General features: G+C 35.3%; 2 protein-coding genes across 2 annotated transcripts; both read left to right on the top strand.

Annotated features, from left to right (window-relative positions):
- Positions 1-4,529: 4,529 nt before the first annotated feature.
- Positions 4,530-6,468, top strand: LOC117622451 (chaperone protein dnaJ 8, chloroplastic). The gene is made up of 3 exons (XM_034353116.1): positions 4,530-4,953; positions 5,315-5,383; positions 6,108-6,468. The coding sequence occupies exons 1-3, from the start codon at positions 4,747-4,749 to the stop codon at positions 6,288-6,290; spliced, it is 459 nt and encodes a 152-aa protein (XP_034209007.1). The 5' UTR covers positions 4,530-4,746; the 3' UTR covers positions 6,291-6,468.
- A 1,938-nt stretch (positions 6,469-8,406) lies between these two features.
- Positions 8,407-12,823, top strand: LOC117622492 (magnesium transporter MRS2-1). The gene is made up of 6 exons (XM_034353172.1): positions 8,407-8,700; positions 9,251-9,869; positions 11,245-11,373; positions 11,469-11,801; positions 11,929-11,976; positions 12,521-12,823. Exons 2-6 carry the CDS (start codon positions 9,270-9,272, stop codon positions 12,749-12,751), a joined length of 1,341 nt encoding a protein of 446 aa, XP_034209063.1. The 5' UTR covers positions 8,407-8,700; positions 9,251-9,269; the 3' UTR covers positions 12,752-12,823.

Raw genomic sequence — 12,823 nt, 5'->3', positions numbered from 1 at the left:
AGAATAGCAACAGAATTGAGGATACAGTTAATTATTCAGATTTTAGAAAGTTATCAGATTTCCTAATTAAACCACCGTGTACCCATTTATCTTTGGTGATTACCCATAGTCGGACCGATGTCTACGGACATCCAGTCTGATTTCAGTTACGTCAGTGCACTTGACTTTGCCTCACGAGTTTCGGGGACGCTCGGACCGTGAGTGCCGGGATTTGCGGCTCGGCAGACTTGGTGTCCCGAGACCTGCCAGGATTGCGGCTCGGCTGACTCTGTGTCCCCGAGACCTGCGAGGATTGCGGATCAGGCTGACTACGGTCCCCTGCATCCTGCCAGAGCGACTCGAGCTGACTTGGTGTCCTCGAGGAATCTGCCGGCAGATCAGGCTGATCATAGTCCCCTGATTTCGCCAGTTTGTGGCTCGGGTAGACTGCGTGGCGCCCGAGACCTGCCAGGGGAATTGACGGATATGACAAGGGTACAAATAGGTGGTATTTTCCAAGGATTTTAAGCTCTTTTATTCAATTATGGTTTTCAGCTATTTCAAACCAGTTTCTTTGATATTTGCGCATTTTATATCTTCATATAATTGTTCAGCTTTACGAAGCTACATGCATACGATTATATATATTCGGATGAATACCTTATATTAAACACAGGTGAACTTTAGCCTTACTTATCAAGTTATTTTTACTATGGGGGTTATTATGATTTTTAACTGTTTTCATAAATCTTATGTTTGGTCCACTCACATTTTCAACCTGTTTTTCGCCCCCAGGCCATAGAAATACGCGAGATCCACCACCGGGCCATTCAAAGCTTCTGCATCGCCACGTAAGGTAAAGTTTTGTAGTTGAAACCCTGAAACTTAGAAAATGCTCTGATATATATAGTTGAAGTTGGAAAACTGGAGTGGAGATCTGTTATTTGGAATATTCTGGCTGTTGGTGTGAATTTATGGGTTGTTTAACAGGTGGAAATTTTTGGGATTAGTCAAAATACAGGGGAGACTCTGCCGAAATTTCGGCAGAAGTCTAAGGGAAGTTAAAAAGAATTTGAGACAAAAAGAGTAAAAAGGTCATTTGTGCCCGACATTGTCAGGTGTCGGACACGCACAGGACTTGGCTCGAATTCCAAAGTGGAAATTGGGTCGGGATTTATTATTCATGGGTAATCAGGCATCAGAGGTCCAGCCGACTAGCAGGAGAAACCTTCAAAGGGTCGATTTAGCTCGGACCATCTGTGAGTGGACTTTCTTTCGTAAATTATTTTATAAATGAGTTATATAGAGGATTTCCATAAATAAGATTTTATAAGTGATTTTATTTTGATTTTTGTGAACCTGGTCTCTTAAGTGCGACCAAAACTTCTGTGAAATATGGGAATAATATTGTTTTGTTATCACGCATGACATACTGTAATTGACTTAAATAATAAAATAATACTATCTCCATTTAATGTATTTTCAATAAAATTTCGTTTCCTCACCAAAAATAAATAAATAAATCTTAAATCCAAACACATGCATGGTGCTTGTTTATTTAAAATTTTTTTTTTGCCAAAGGTACTTGTTTATTATTCAAACCGCGTTGGACCTAATTTAATTACAATAATTCACAACTAAATATAGAAACATGTTACTCGTGCGAAGTATGAAATAAAATCATTAATAATGTAAACGAAATCTGCATGCTATTCAGGGTCCAGCATCCCTAAATTGAAGGGCAACAAAGATTTATTTAACTCGTGGCATGCTTTGTGGGAGCCACGTGTCAGTCTTCAAACATCTCATCCACTCATTTAAAAAGGGTAGCTCCCCATTTGTATAAATAAATAAATAAAAACTCTGCATTATCTGTTTTCCTTATTTTACGAGCCACGCAGCACGCCTTTATAATCGCCACTTAAATGTTACCACGTGTCCTCATGCCACGTAACTTTATATCCATGCCCCTGTCTCTTTCTTAATTCTCTTTCTCCCCCATAGGTTTCAGTTTTTTACCAGCAAGGACAAAATGCAGAGACTATTATTCAGTCACGCCACCTAGTTTAGTTTAGTCTATTAGACATTTGGAAAATAAAATTACGTTTTAAATTTCAGTTTTTGGTTTTTTTTTTTTTTTGAGAAATTCTATTATTACATTCATAATTCAGCTAAAAAAGCCACTGGCCATAAATGGCCAATACAAACTAGCCACAAAAGGATCATTACAATAACGGAGCCGTCTAATATCAAAATTAAGACAATATGACATGTTTCCACTAACAATCAGGTAGAATCGAAGAAACTCTAACATAGGCATCCCAATTAAAATTGCAAACTTAGAATAATAAAAATAAGATAAAGCTTGAAAAAATCAAGTCATAGTATATTTTTCTCAAACTTAATATATGGCAAATAGAGATGTCGTACCAAGTAATGCGAAATTGCTAAGTCGTCGTGAAGTTGATATGAAAAAAGTAATGAAATCAGAAGGTTGGTATATATATCAATCCTATAAGTTCATGAACCCACTCTACATATTGAATTCCATAGGTGGGCAAGTTCAAAAAAAAAATTTGAGAAAAAGAAATTTCACCCAAAATGCATTGAAAAATTGTAATTGAATGCAATGTTCTATCGCATATTTTGTATTTTAGTGAAATTAAATTTTCCTTCATGAGTTTGGTAGGATGTAGATTTTTATCATTCATTGAATTGTTGCTAAAACCTCACTTTTAAAACTAAACTCATATAAATAATCGGGAATAGAATAGAATTAATTATTTGTGCTAAAATAAAAATATCGGTATTTGATGAGTTGTTGCAAAGTTGATGTTGACTTGATTGTGAGAGATTAGAGATGCACCCAATTATTATAGTAAAAAAGCAAGGTTAAGGGGATGCAAGAAGAACAAAAAGGAGGTCAATGACTTCAGCCTAAGAATTATAAAAATGAAATAAGAAAAAGCTGGCCTATGAGCTCAACTTAAGAATTATAAAACTAAAGGGCATCCATCAATAATAAATAGAGAAGTTGGATTTGTAGGACAAAATTATTTAAATATCGATAAATCAATTGTTGCTGAAAATTCAATTCTAAAACTAAATTTAATGGCCAACAGGGTCCATATATAGACCAGTTATCTTAAGCTCGAATCACATTGGATTTTGATAATGTGTGTCAAACAAAGTATATGAGAATTTTCAGATATTATATATATACAGTCCTGATCTCTTGGACCCCTGTAGTCCAAGAGATTTATGGTCACTCACCGTTGGATGTAAATTCACCGGTTCACTCATTTATGACTTGAATCGGGTAATAATCATTTATGTCATATTGCATTTATATATATCATTTTGAACCATTGAATTAATATCCAACGGTGGGTGACCACAATCTCTTGGACTCCTGTGGTCCAAGAGATCGGGACTGTATAAATATATATATTCTTCTTCAATATAGAGATATTCATAAGGAAGTACACAGATGTGTTAATCCTAAATAAAATAATAAATAAATCTCAATTATAATATGACTAAGTGCCCGTTTGGTATTGCTTATTTGGGGTAATAAGTGATTTTTTAAAAATTTTGAAAAGCCTAATCCGTTTGGTAAACTATGAGAAAATCACTTATTGTTAAAAATTACTGTGAGACAAGCTATAAAGGAAAACAGCTAATGAGGTGCTTTCATTTTCTGATTATGGAGGAATCAGTTTCGAAAAGGCGCTGGGTTTAATGATTATGCGGCAATCATTTTCTGATTATGCATAAAATCAATACCAACAACACTTTTAACAAAAATTTTACCAAACGCCAAACTGCTTTCTCTCACAGCTGATTTCTCTCACAGCAAATCTGACAGCGATTATTTTCACAGCACAGCAATGCCAAACTAGCCTTAAAAATGGGGCTAAGTAACTAAAATCCTAACTAAATAAGAAATTAAAATCCTAACTAGATAAGGACTCGCTCACTAGCAATGTATGTGTGAGAAATTATAATCCCCTTATAATTTAGACTATCACTTGTATATATATTTTTAAAATTAAATTTAATGTCACACAAATAGTGTCTAACTAAAACGGCCACAAAGAATGAAGATGATTAGACTTTAACAGAAATCCACTCCTTAAAACAATAGAAAGAGTCTCTTTACTAACGAACTTTAACAAGTCGCACTTATATATTTATATGAGGGAAAAAGTTGAATTAGTCAATTAAATATGTGAGACAAAAAATGCGAAAAAATCTAAAATAGGGGTAGCCAAAGAAGAATAACTCAAAAAACAGCAGAGAGAATATCCTCCAATATAAACCCTAAATTCCACAACAAAAGTCTCCAAATATGACTAGGACCAAGTGAGAGCAAACCAGATAAGAATTGCACTCTCTCTCTCCTCTTTCCCTTTTACCTAATCCACAAAATAAGACAATACACGTCACCATGGAAACGGACCCAATGGATAAGGACCTCCCAAGCTCACACCTCTCCACCTCACAAGCAAACTTCCCTCTATAAATATAGGTGCTTTCCTATTTAAAAGAGTCCATTCTATGAATCTCCCCCTCTCTCTCTCTTTTAATTATTATATTCAACGAATTTTCAATCATTGAGTCTTTCAAAACCCGTTAAAACCACTTCGCCCTGCCCATTGATCCATTCAAAACAACGTTTTATATATATATAATAATATAACTTGGGTTCTTCTTTTTATAGCCAGAGGTTTGTTGGGTTTTTGAGTTTGATTTCTGGGTTTTGCAATGGCTGCTGTGGCTGCTGGTGTTATTGGGGGTAATGGGTCTTCTTGGAATCTGTTTAAGGACAAGCCCAGGAAGAAGAAGACGGTGAATAAGGTTATGGTGTCTTGTGTTTATTCTTCTGTGATGGATCCTTACCAGACTTTGAAGATCCAACCTGGTGCCTCTGAATCTGAGGTCAGGAAGGCTTTCAGACAACTTGCCTTGAAGGTTTGTTTACATTTGATTTAATCTCCGTTTTGATTTATTTTTTTCTGGATTTATTTTTTTCTTTTTCAAATTTTCAAAATTTTCCCTTAGTATTTGGTTTTGAATAATGTATGTTACCAAGGAGAAAAGTAGGCACTTTTGTTACTTTTTTCCTGTTGGGATCCTTTTCTTCTGTTACTGTTTTTTTTTTCTTGATGGGTTTTTTAATTTATTAGCTATTTTCTACGAATCATGTGTTTTGGGTATTTATTAGGGATTTTATTTAATAGGCACTATGTTTGATTAAATTTATAATCAAATTTTGTGAGTTTGAATGATTGTTGTGGGGCTTTGTTGACTGATTGGACTTTGTCAATTGCAGTATCATCCAGACGTATGCAGAGGAAACAATTGTGGAGTTCAGTTTCACCAGATCAATGAAGCTTATGATGTATGTATTTGTCTTCCCTTTCGTATATTCTTTTATCAATCAAGCCTGTTATTTTATCTTGGATGTATGCATGTCATGTTGTTCACTTGTAATTTCTGTGCAAGATGATGTCCCAATAAAGTTTTTAGATGCTATCTGCTTCTTCTTTTGGACTATCAGAGAATTAATTGTTTATGATTTTGTTGGCCTCTTTTGTTCCTTATCTTGAGGTTGGTAATTGAAGCATAAACCAGTCATGGGCAAAGATGCTCTCTTAACCCATAGAACAGATTGGATGAGAGTCAAACCCTATTGTGAATATGACTTTAATGCAATACCATTCAAAATGTAAGCATAATTAACTGTCACCAGAACAGAATCCTGCACTACTAAATTGTGGATGCACTTTTTATATTCCAAGTCTTTGGATAAAGTTTCCGGTTAGATTTCATTTGCAGTTTAGAATCTGATGAGTGTCTGATTAAAACTTGAAACTGTATTCTGATCTATAAAACTTGAAATTCCATGACTGATTTTTAGCATCTTTATGAATTATATGATGTTGATGGAATCGGGCATCTTTTGAGACATTGCAAAAAGGTCTTTGTGGTGTGTTAGGTATTAGGTTCCTGGATAAGCTTTCTGATTATGATGTTTTATCAAATGGTAGGGTCCCAATAGAAAAATTGTGTTCCCTAAGATACTGTTAACAATTATCTGATCATATATACTCTTGTCTATGCAGATTGTTATGAGCGATTTGAGAGGAGAATCTACTCCATCTCCGATGTATGAGACGTACGATGAAGGAGTTGATGAGCCGATGAGAGGAATGAACGATCCGGATTGGGACATGTGGGAGGAATGGATGGGATGGGAAGGAGCTGGAATCAGGGACTACACATCTCACATTAATCCTTATATTTAAAGAAGAAATGTAATTAATCAATAGATGGGTTAAATCCAAATCCCTTTGCAACCTAAATGGTTGTTCTTTGTATATAATGGAACTGAGGATCAAATTGTCCTTTTTGTACATAGCTCAAGCAGGCAATGCCTCACCTCACCATTTACAAATGAAGAGTTCTCAAGATTTCTCGTCACTATTGCAAATTGTCTCTTTTAATTTTAATGTTTTATCTAAAAAAATTCTATATGCTCGACTTGTGTAGATTGATGTTAATGTTCCTTGTGTTGATATTGTCACTACATACATTTGCAGCACCTGCAAGCTTTGCCGAGTTCATTTTTTGATCGAATCTTTAGCCAAGTTCAAGAATGAGAGAGAGATGTGGTTGTCAAAGAGTATTAATAGTGTGGTACTAGAGTAATTATCAACCTAGCATATGGACTAATTATACTATGCGATCGTGTTCTAATACCAACAAAGATTTCTAAGCTTCGTTGGAATAGATTTCCTAAAAAGTATGAAGTCGATACGACTTGAAAATAACAAGTTAAAACATTCGTTGGCATGCGATGCGATCATCAATCCATGTCCTGTAGAGAAAAGAAATAGCCGTGAACTTTAAAAAGGCCAGCCCATTGGGCTTCAGAGTGGCACAACCCATTGGGTTGAATTACCTTATTCTAGCCCATCCAAAAATACAGACCGGCCCGTGTCCGGCCTTATTTAATTGGGACGTGCTTTAGCAGGTCCAATCCATTTGACACCTCTAGTTATAAGAAAGATGTACAGTCTAATGAGGCTACTACGAAGTATTTACTCATGAGCGGGGCAAGCTCTTCTATTCTGGTTCATGGTTTCTCTTGACTATCTAGTTAATCCAAAGGAGAGATCAAGCTTCAAGAAATAGTGAATGATCTTATCAATACCCCATAATACTTAAAATCAAAACCAACCTTTTAACTGAAGCAGCAGCCTATATAAATAAATAATTTAAATTTTGAAAAAAAGGGGTTGAAAACTTGTTTATATTCGGTCTTGAACTAGGAGTTTGGATTATTTCAATTTCGTAAGAGGAAAAAAGTTGGGGTTTTGGTTGATGGGCGGCTAGGTTTTGTTTGGGATCATCAGAATTTATAGTGTGGGCCTATGTTGTTGTGGGCTCGGCTTATGACAAAAAGGAAATGACAAAGAAAGAGGCAAAACTCGAAAAAGAGAGAAGGCCCCAAGACTTCGGCGTAAGTTCTTTTCAAAGGCTGTCTTAACTTTTAACCTCTTTAACTTTTTTTTTTTTTGGGTTCAAAATAACCTCTTAACTAATTTGGTTAATTTTCACTGCAAAAAAGGAATTGAGTTCGGATCATTACTTGACTCTTTATAGGTTTTTTATTTTTTATTTTTTTATTTTTTATTTTAAATGTTAAACTTGTGACAAAGAATCATTTTTTTTTTTGAAATAACAGTCATCATAGGTTTTATATCTAAGTTTAATAGAAACTAATTACAGTTTGATAATCTATCCTTTTTTTATTATTTTTTATATTGACCAAGATCTACTTTGAAGTCAATACGTTTCGAACTTTAATTGGATTGACCTTTTACATCTAAGAAAGCATTGTGATTGTTGACGTGGATTAAATTTTTTAGTCAGAACAATTAGCTCATCTTCTTGTACCTAAATTTGAATCCCCTTATCTGTACATTAAATTAATCTGTATTTTAAACTACTATTTATATAAATAAATAAAAAAAGCATTGTTCTTTCTAGAAATATTAAATTTCGAAATGTGTAGATTAAAGAGCTTTTGGGGCCACTTTTGTTATTATCCTTTTATCTTTTAGGTTTTATTAAGAGATGGAAAAAAGAAAAGAAAGACAAGAAGAAGAAAACAATCCAGTCGAGTTGGATTTATTTGGATCCGTTAAGGTTCGGGTTAAGGTCCGGTTGACCCATTAAGTTGTCGAAGAAGTAGGAGAGAGAGAGAGATGCAGGATCCATTTAAAACGGGTCGAAACAAAAGCAGAAAAAACTCACGCCTTGTACTTGTGTTCAAATTCATAATTATTAATTAAATTGTTTTTAATTTTTTCCTGTCAGTAAAATCATTATTTCATTTTATTTAATTATATACCTTTTTGAAACTCGAGGATTTTGTTTCTAGGACGTGTGAAAATGATTGCTTCTTCTTCTTTGGTTCCTCTTCCAAAAAACCAGTAAGCAAACCGCCTGATATGCCCACCGCGAATTTCAATTCATAGCACAATTGGGCATGCCAAAAATCTCTCCTTTCTGGGTTTTCATCTCTCATTCTCCGATTTCTGAATCTAGGGTTCTTATTCAAACCAATCAATTTTTCAATTTCATTTTGAGCTGAGTATCATCAAGAACACCAGCTCCTGGCAGCAACCCAGGTTTTCTTTCTCATTGCAGGTGATTGTGACTCTTATTTTCTTGCTCCATATATCAATTCACATGCTTGTACTATATCTGGGTATGTGTTTATGGTCTGGAAACTGGGATTTTGGACATTCAGCCACCAAACTCGTAGCTTTTGAATTTGGAGTTTGAATCTTGATGCCTTCCATTTTATTTTGGTGGAACTGTGGATTGAAGTTCATAAAGTTGGTTTTGTTCCCACGTTTGCATAAGGTTTTTCTCTGCTATATATGGTTATGTATGGTGTGCCACTGCCATTCTTTATGGAAATCATATCCTTATTCCATCATTTATTTTCTTGGAATTCTTGATGAATTGGGTTCCTTACTGTAATGTAAGATGGGTATTTCGGTAGGCAATTAATCATATCTAGCACACATGAACCATAAAATGAAGTACTTGTGCAAACATGAAAGCCTGCGATCAATGATTTTGGCAACTTTATACATAAAGACAGCAGATAATTTTAGTCCATGTATCTACTTCAATTTGTAAGTGTAGTATTAGAAAATTATTTTGTTTTATCTTATTTTAAATGTTGCAGCACTGAGAGCTCATAGGTAATGGAGGACCTCAAAGAGAGGCTGCTTCCGCCAAAAGTCCCAAAACCTGCATCAGCTATTAACCTTCGGGAGTCATCTTATCGACCAGCAGCCTTTGGAAGGCAACCCTTTCAAAGTGTGGATGTTCTGGGGCTGAAGAAGCGGGGCCAGGGCCTTCGGTCTTGGATTCGTGTTGATACGTATGGGAATTCTCAGATCATTGAGGTTGACAAGTTCACCATGATGCGTCGTTGTGATCTACCTGCCCGTGATCTACGCCTGCTTGATCCTCTATTTGTTTACCCTTCAACCATCCTTGGAAGAGAGAAAGCTATCGTTGTAAACCTAGAGCAGATTCGATGTATAATTACGGCCGATGAGGTTCTTCTTTTGAATTCACTTGATAGCTATGTATTGCAATATGTGGTGGAGCTTCAGAGAAGATTGACAACAAATGGGGTAGGTGATGTTTGGCAATCTGATGGTTCTGAATTGAGTCGGAGGAGGGGAAATAGAAATTTTGATAGTGTGTTTGGAAGCACATCTCCTGATTATTTGCCCTTTGAGTTTAGGGCCTTAGAAGTTGCTCTGGAGGCTGCCTGTAAATTTCTTGATTCTCAGGTGTGTAAATGAGCACAAGAATTTGGGTTCTCTCTCTCTCATCATATTTCCTTGAGCACATATTTCTAAAATACTCACATAACTTTGCCTTTTAAATATTGTTTGAATTCTGCACTATAATTGTTGAAGGATTTCAATGATACTATCATGTGCAAGATGGCCAGTTAATAGTTTATGAAGACTTGTAATGTAATGCAAGGAAGTGGAGTGTATCAGCAACAATATCCATGCCATATTTTGTTTAGCTCAAGTACCAGATGTTTATAAGTAGCTATATGTGGTTATAAAACTCTTTTGCGAACTATATATTATGTTCGGTCCCTGAAATCTGGTGGTGATCCATCTAAAATTTAAACTTGTATCTGTTTTAATGAATGCTGAATCATACTTCTGTTAGCCTTTTATTTTACACTGATAGATCAAAGTCTGTGTACCCTTTTGTCAAGATGCTATTATGATACCAAAGATTGTCATTATTGTGTGAAATTGTTTTTATGTTTTGTTTTTGTTTTTGTGTTTATGCCTTTGTCCTTTGATGTTATGATATGATGTCAAACAATGTTATGATCATATTCTTTCACTAGTTACTGAAGAGATGAAGTTTTCTTAGATCAGAGAAAATCTATAAATTTGTAGTATTCAGTTGGTATCAAATTTAAAGACAGTCCATGATGTAGGAATTTATATAGTTTTGAGGTCAGCGCCTAACGCTGAGTGATGATGATACTTGCCTTGGTGCCTCAGCCACTTATGTGATTAAATTTTTTCATGATGATTGAAGCTAAGCACGTAGTACCTTGCTATTTAGAGCAACTGGTGTGCCTTTCATTTTCATCAAGCACTCAAAATAGGTGTATCTGTGGTGTGGTGTTTACCACTGAAAAGGATGAGGCCGTAGACAGTGAAAGTACAGATGATTTGAAGAATCTTTTTCATTGACTCCTTGCATGCTTTATGGTCATCATGATAATAATCCATTTATTCAGAGTTCATTTCTTTGGGGGCAGAGTGTGGAGTTTTTGTGGGATATAAATATATTTTGGTCGGGTTTAGATCCTTTTAGAGTCTAAGGAACACCCAATTATTGTATGGGGGGAGGGATATGTTGTCAACAGATTCCTCATGTTTGTTTGTTAGTTTCTACCTTTGGTATTCAGCGGACATTTTGTCCTCTGTTTTGTTTGCTGTGTGGTTAATCAGTTCTTAAAACCTCGTTTCTCAAACCAAAAAAAACAATATCATGGATTGGTTATATTTCCAATAATGCTACAAATGCTCTTTACAAATTTGAATTCCCCATCGGTAGTCTGAACATTTTCTTGTTGGTTAAACATTCTCCTAGTTAGTAACTCATTTAATAATGGCTTGTTTATAGGCAGCTGAATTAGAAATTGAAGCATATCCGTTACTAGATGAGCTCACGTCAAAGATCAGTACACTGAACTTGGAGCGCGCACGTCGATTGAAAAGTAGACTCCTTGCCTTGACTCGGAGAGTTCAGAAGGTATTGCATAATCATTTCATTTGTTATTTCATCCTGCTTAAGACTCCAAATGATGACCAAAACTGTCTTCCAACCTTTGAGCTGCATCTATTTAGGTTCGCGATGAAATAGAGCAGCTCATGGATGATGATGGAGATATGGCTGAGATGTATCTCACTGACAAGAAAAGTCGTATGGAGTCATCGTTTTATGGTGATCAATCTGTGCTGGGGTACAGATCTACTGATGGTACATCTCTTTCTGCACCTGTTTCTCCTGTAGCTTCACCTCCCGATGGCCGAAAGCTTGAGAAAAGCCTGAGCATTGCAAGGAGTCGACATGAAAGCATGAGAAGTTCAGATAGTACTACAGAGAGTATAGAAGAGCTTGAGATGCTGTTGGAAGCATACTTTGTTGTCATTGACAGCACCCTGAATAAGCTGACATCGGTATGCATAGCACTTGTTTTATTGAACTTTGACATCAGTATATACATCAATGACTATATCTAATCATTCCAGTGTCATATTAACTTGAGTAGAATACAAGCTTATGTTATTTCTGTCCGTGTTTCAGTTGAAAGAGTACATTGATGACACAGAAGATTTCATAAACATTCAGCTGGTATGCGCCTCGTTTAATTTATTTTTTTCTCAATAAATGTCTAAATGTCTCTCAAATATTGCCTAAAACATTTGTCTAAAAACTGAATAAAGAAGAAAAGAGATAGTTTATTACTTCTTTTTTTTGGGTCAATAGATAGTTTATTACTTTTAGTCTCAAATATTGCCTAAAACACTGTTCAAATATCCAAAAGCTGTTAAACAATTATATTGAACAAATAAAGACGCTAGGTAAGTGTACTATTAGTCAAAAGTCCCTTCATGATCCTTTTATTGAATAAGTACACTAGACTTAACTAAGTTATTAGCATTGAATGTTCACTGAGGGACCTCATTGTTTTACTGCAGACTTTCTAATACAATTTGAATTTTGCCGAGGACTTATCATTAGAAACCTCTATAATACCATGCGTAATTCATTGGCTAATGCTAATTCTATAGCTAAAGATTACAATAATGTTAGATGTTACTTCCAGTTTCGTTTCTTTGAAATTTGTCGGTATGAAGGGAACAAAAATTTAACGCTAGAAAGTTTTTGCTCGCAGGATAATGTCCGAAACCAGCTGATCCAATTTGAGCTACTACTCACAACTGCAACATTTGTTGTTGCTATATTTGGGGTCGTAGCAGGAATCTTTGGGATGAACTTCACAATACCTTTGTTTGATAACGCTGGTGCATTTAAGTGGGTACTTATAATTACAGGTGTAACTGGCTTTTGCATATTTTCTGCATTTGTGTGGTTCTTCAAGTACAGAAGACTGATGCCACTTTAGATGTAAAACGAAACCTCAATGAAGGAATTACAAATGAAAAAGAAAAAAAAAATAATTTATTGCTATTGTCTA

Source organism: Prunus dulcis, chromosome 3 (genome assembly GCF_902201215.1).
Source record: "Prunus dulcis chromosome 3, ALMONDv2, whole genome shotgun sequence".
NCBI lineage: Eukaryota > Viridiplantae > Streptophyta > Magnoliopsida > Rosales > Rosaceae > Prunus > Prunus dulcis.
This window is presented reverse-complemented; position numbering and strand designations above follow the sequence as displayed.

What these genes read in the sequence shown, in the direction of transcription:
- LOC117622451 (XM_034353116.1), top strand. Translation starts at nt 4,747, where the DNA reads ATGGCTGCTGTGGCTGCTGGTGTTATTGGGGGTAATGGGTCTTCTTGG. An exon ending in TCAGACAACTTGCCTTGAAG is followed by an intron (nt 4,954 to 5,314) that starts GTTTGTTTACAT and finishes TGTCAATTGCAG; the next exon opens with TATCATCCAGACGTATGCAG. An exon ending in AGATCAATGAAGCTTATGAT is followed by an intron (nt 5,384 to 6,107) that starts GTATGTATTTGT and finishes TTGTCTATGCAG; the next exon opens with ATTGTTATGAGCGATTTGAG.
- LOC117622492 (XM_034353172.1), top strand. Translation starts at nt 9,270, where the DNA reads ATGGAGGACCTCAAAGAGAGGCTGCTTCCGCCAAAAGTCCCAAAACCT. An exon ending in CCCTGAATAAGCTGACATCG is followed by an intron (nt 11,802 to 11,928) that starts GTATGCATAGCA and finishes TCCGTGTTTCAG; the next exon opens with TTGAAAGAGTACATTGATGA. An exon ending in ATTTCATAAACATTCAGCTG is followed by an intron (nt 11,977 to 12,520) that starts GTATGCGCCTCG and finishes TTTTGCTCGCAG; the next exon opens with GATAATGTCCGAAACCAGCT.